General features: G+C 44.8%; 1 protein-coding gene across 1 annotated transcript; it reads left to right on the top strand.

Moving 5' to 3' along the window:
• Positions 1–456: 456 nt before the first annotated feature.
• On the top strand, positions 457–2,739 carry LOC129035701 (C-X-C motif chemokine 2). The gene is made up of 4 exons (XM_054486410.2): positions 457–754; positions 853–976; positions 1,091–1,174; positions 2,005–2,739. The coding sequence occupies exons 1-4, from the start codon at positions 655–657 to the stop codon at positions 2,018–2,020; spliced, it is 324 nt and encodes a 107-aa protein (XP_054342385.1). The 5' UTR covers positions 457–654; the 3' UTR covers positions 2,021–2,739.
• Positions 2,740–5,057: the final 2,318 nt, after the last annotated feature.

Here is a 5,057-nt window from a genome sequence, read left to right as displayed (position 1 = left end):
TTTTAAGATGATAAAACACCAGGAAGGAGACAAAAGCTCTTATGCGTCATCTGAGATGACAGATGTACTGTTAAAGCGTGCGTTTGTTTCAAAGATTAATGAAATTTGCAGAACCCAAACTAAATACACAGGATAGATAAGACATGCTGCAGTTCTTGCCCTAACTCTTTCAATCCCAACAACTGAAATGTCTTCCAGAGAAGTAACTCCCACCGGTAAGGATGTAGCGCGGTCCCTACGTGGGTCTAAGGGATCCGACCCACGACGCACCGCACTGGGTTCACGAAGCGCCTCCTCGCAGGCGGTTATCTCGGTATCTCTGAGAGCGGCGGGCTTTCGCTCCCCCTCCAGGGATTTGGGGCAGAAGCGAACATCCCACAGTTGGCGGGAGTTACGCAAGACAGTCAGACCCGACCGTCACTCGTGAGTGCCCCGACCCCGCTCCACCCCAGAGGCGGGGCCGTCGCCTTCCTTCCGGACTCGGGATCGATCTGGAGCTCCGGGAATTTCCCTGGCCCGGGACTCCGGGCTTTCCAGCCCCAACCATGCATAAAAGGGGTTCGCCGTTCTCGGAGAGCCACAGAGCCCGGGCCACAGGCAGCTCCTTGCCAGCTCTCCTCCTCGCACAGCCGCTCGAACTGCCTGCTGAGCCCCATGGCCCGCGCCGCGCTCTCCGCCGCCCCCAGCAATCCCCGGCTTCTGCGGGTGGCGCTGCTGCTCCTGCTTCTGGTGGCCGCTGGCCGGCGCGCAGCAGGTGGGTCCCGACGCCCTAGGGTCCCCGGGCCGGACGCAGCTGGGGTGGGCGCCCCGCGCCGACAGCCCCGCTCAATCAGCGAGTCTCTTCTTCCCTAGGAGCGCCCCTGGCCACTGAACTGCGCTGCCATTGCTTGCAGACCCTGCAGGGAATTCACCTCAAGAACATCCAAAGTGTGAATGTGAAGTCCCCCGGACCCCACTGCGCCCAAACCGAAGTCATGTAAGTCTCTCCCATCGCTGCCGCTGCCACCGCTGGGGTCCCCGACTCTCCCGCTGCCCCAAACCCTGTCCTCAGCCCGACCTCCTGTCTCACGAGATTCCCTTCTCGCTGCAGAGCCACACTCAAGAATGGGCAGAAAGCTTGTCTCAACCCCGCATCCCCCATGGTTAAGAAAATCATCGAAAAGATGCTGAAAAAGTAAGTTATAATTTCCATGTACACAGGCGACTGGAGCTGTTGGTCAGAAATACTAGCATCTGCCCCCTAAAAAGTAAATCAGGAAAACCCAAGGGTCAGCTGCAGGATTGAAAAAATTATTATTTTCACAAAGTTGCCATTAAGGTTATTAGTCTGCTCTGGTGCTAGAGGATATTCCCAGTGCCCAGGGTCACCACCCAGGTTCTTCCCTCCTGCCAGTGAATGTAGGTAAAACTGCTTTCATGTAAGGTCTCTTTGGAGTTTGCCAGTTGTGCTGAAGTGTTTTCCACCTGTTAAAAACCACAAGCTTCATTTCCCCTAGTTCCTACTGACTTTCAGACCTGAAAAGTAGACCCCCTGGTTTTTTGTAAAAGTTTAGGGTTGAAGTGCAGAGATTTCACAATAATATTGCACTGGGTATACACCTGGTTGCCACCACCTATTAGCCATGTCACTCAAAGACAGTATTATTTAGTTTATCTGAGACTCAGCAAAACAGGGAAAATAATGGTAGCTACATCATGAGGTTGCTTTGAGGCTTAAATGAGGCCCAGTATGACAAAGAGCAACAGGCTCTGGCTGTTTTAGCCAGTAAAACAGTGTAGACTGCCACCCCTCCACCCCACCTCACCCCCATTCCTAAAAGAGCATCCCAAGCCTAGAGGTCCTTGCCACACAGCACAGCTGTCACAGGCAGTAGCCACTTGGGTGCCAGGCTGTGGAAACTGCATTCAGAAAACTCTAGAGCCTGGGGAAACAGGACAGGAGAAGAGTGTTGTGCAGTCAGCTTTCCTGAGCACCTACTCAGGGCACCCATTTTCTCATTACAGTGGCAAATCCAACTGACCAGAAGGAAGGAGGAAGATCATTGGTGGCTGTTCCTGAAGGAGGCCCTGCCCTTGTAGGAACAGAAGAGGAAAGAGAGACACAGCTGCAGAGGCCACCTGGATTACGCCTAATGTGTTTGAGCATCGCTTAGGAGAAGTCTTCTATTTATTTATTTATTTATTTGTTTGTTTTAGAAGATTGTATGTTAATATTTTACGTGTAAAATAAGGTTATGATTGAATCTACTTGCACACTCTCCCATTGTATTTATTGTTTATTTTAGGTCAAACCCAAGTTAGTTCAATCCTGATTCATGTTTAATTTGAAGATAGAAGGTTTGCAGATATTCTCTAGTCGTTATGTTAATATTTCTTAGTGATGACATATCACATGTCAGCCACTGTGATAGAGGCTGGGGAATCCAAGAAAATGGCCAGTGAGATCAATGTGAAGGCAGGGGAATGTATGTGTGTCTATTTTTGTAACTGTAAAGATGAATGTCAGTTGTTATTTATTGAAATGATTTCACAGTGTGTGGTCAACATTTCTCATGTTGAAGCTTTAAGAACTAAAATGTTCTAAATATCCCTTGGACATTTTATGTCTTTCTTGTAAGGCATACTGCCTTGTTTAATGTTAATTATGCAGTGTTTCCCTCTGTGTTAGAGCAGAGAGGTTTTGATATTTATTGATGTTTTCACAAAGAACAGGAAAATAAAATATTTAAAAATATAAAATGTTTGTTTTATTTTGGGGGAAACAAGAACTATCTTTGCTGAAAAATCTGATGATTTACATCAATATTTAGTACTCAATTTTTTTTCTCGGCTTTCAATCTGCTATACAGATAAACTATGAATTATGCCTAATTTCATGTGGTGATTGCTGTCACTCCCGTTGGCTCTCACCTAGTAAAGAATGTGCCTTACCAAACTATGGTCTTGCCCCTGATGGGAGAATCACTGATACATATTGCCATTTTTACAAGAAGTTCCTTACTACCTTGCTACTCAAATTTACCTCCTTAAAAATATGGAGGGGGGAAATATGGCAGAGATGTTTTAACCAGAGCAACTCCATCTTGAATAGAGGCTGGGCGAAATGCGGCTGAGGTTTACTGGGTTGCATTCCCAGTAGGTTAGGCATTCGAAGTCACAGGATGAGATAGGAGATTGGCACAAGATACAGGTCATAAAAACCTTGCTGATAAAACAGTTTACAGTAAAGAAACCAGCTAAAACCCACCAAAGCCAAGATGGAGACAAGAGTGACCTCTGTCGTTCTCACTGGTCATTATACATTAATTATAATATATTAGCATGCTAAAAGACACTCTTACCAGCCCATGACAGTTTACGAGTGCCATGGCAACATCAGGAAGTTACCCTGTATGTTCTAAAAAGGAGAGGAACCCTCAGTTCTAGGAAATTGTCCACCCCTTTCCTAGAAAACTCATGAATAATCCACCCCTTGTTTAGCATATAATCAAGAAATAATCATAAAAATGGCCAACCAGCAGCTCAGGCTGCTGTTTTGCCTATGGAATAGCCACTCTTTATTGCTTTACTTTCTTAATAAACTTGTTTTCATCTAAAAAAAATTAAATTCTTGTAGTTATCTTAACAAGGGATCTCATTTGTTTGCTTTTGCTAAATAACTTTTCATATAATTGTTGACAATTTAATGAAGCTGTCAATAAAATGGTGGCTAAAATATTTTGTTTTTCAAAACTCAAGTAGTTTGTGTCATAACAGAACCATAAAAAGTGAGTGGTTGAATACGTCACCTGTGGAAACTTCTGATTGAAATTTGGACCCAATGTTCTAACCTTCAGATATAAGTAACTAGCACTAAGTTTAATGTTGTTTCAATCCTTTATAGCAATAGACCAAACACAATGCTTTTAAGATTTGACTGCATTAGTTTGCATCCTTCCTAGTGGAATTTTGATGGAACCTCATAGAGCGTTTGCCCTCTGGGGAACTCTGTATTCAGTGCTGCCCCAGGATGACAGCAGCACACCAGGTTTTCAGGACAGAAACACAATTGTCATGTCAAAGGAAGAAAGACCTCAATAATCTAAAAGAAACCACACTCCAAACCTGAAAAGGAAGGACAATGGTGCATGCATGAGGTATCTACTTGTCTCTGATTCAGGACTCATTCAGGAATTCTGAACCCTGGGCAACTGCCTCTAGCACAGGCAAGAAGGTGAGGCTGGCAGCCCCAGTACTTGAGATCAAGTTCTGGATTGTCCCAAGTAGCTGGGCAAATAAGGGAACAACCTTTAAGCAGCAAGAAACAACCTCTGTGAGCTTTTCTCACAGCTAAATAGGTTAAAAACAACAATCTCTTAATAATTCCAAGGTTATTAGTTAATTATAAATGAGATGAGAAAGAAGAATATTTGTAAACTATACGTAAGTAAATAAATGCAGCCGGGTGTGTTGGCTCACACCTGTAATCTCAGCACTTTGGGAGGCCAAGGTGGGCGAATCACGAGGTCAGGAGATCAAGACCATCCTGGCTAACATGGTGAAACCCCGTCTCTACTAAAAATACAAAAAAAATTAGCTGGCATGGTGGTGGGCACCTGTAGTCCCAGCTACTAGGGAGGCTGAAGCAGGAGAATGGCGTGAACCCGGGAGACAGAGCTTGCAGTGAGCCGAGATCGCACCACTGCACTCCAGCCTGGGCGACAGAGTGAGACTCCGTCTCAAAAAAAAAAAAAAGAAAAAAAATGCAACCTATTCGAGAAGCTCGATAAATGGTAGTTTTCACTCCCTAACCCCAAGTTAGAGGACACTGGAAAATGTTTACAAGTAGCACCAAAGGGTTCAATAAAACCACTCCATAAACCTAAGACAAAGTCCTCATCCTCTAACATTGGAGCTTGCTGTATTGGCTACTTAACTCTTGCTGATATGGAACAGGGAACATAAAAAGAATAAAAGAGATGCTTTTGTTCACATGGTGGTTAAAGACAGGTTTCAAAGGATCAGATTGACATTGGAGTTAATTCCAGCTGTGTCACTGTGATCTTGGGCAAGTTTCT

Source organism: Pongo pygmaeus, chromosome 3 (genome assembly GCF_028885625.2).
Source record: "Pongo pygmaeus isolate AG05252 chromosome 3, NHGRI_mPonPyg2-v2.0_pri, whole genome shotgun sequence".
Lineage (NCBI taxonomy): Eukaryota > Metazoa > Chordata > Mammalia > Primates > Hominidae > Pongo > Pongo pygmaeus.
This window is presented reverse-complemented; position numbering and strand designations above follow the sequence as displayed.

Excerpts from the sequence above, each read along its gene's own strand:
- LOC129035701 (XM_054486410.2), top strand. The coding sequence starts at position 655 with ATGGCCCGCGCCGCGCTCTCCGCCGCCCCCAGCAATCCCCGGCTTCTG. Across the intron at positions 755-852 it reads CGCTGGCCGGCGCGCAGCAG|GAGCGCCCCTGGCCACTGAA; the intron begins GTGGGTCCCGAC and ends CTTCTTCCCTAG. Across the intron at positions 977-1,090 it reads TGCGCCCAAACCGAAGTCAT|AGCCACACTCAAGAATGGGC; the intron begins GTAAGTCTCTCC and ends TTCTCGCTGCAG.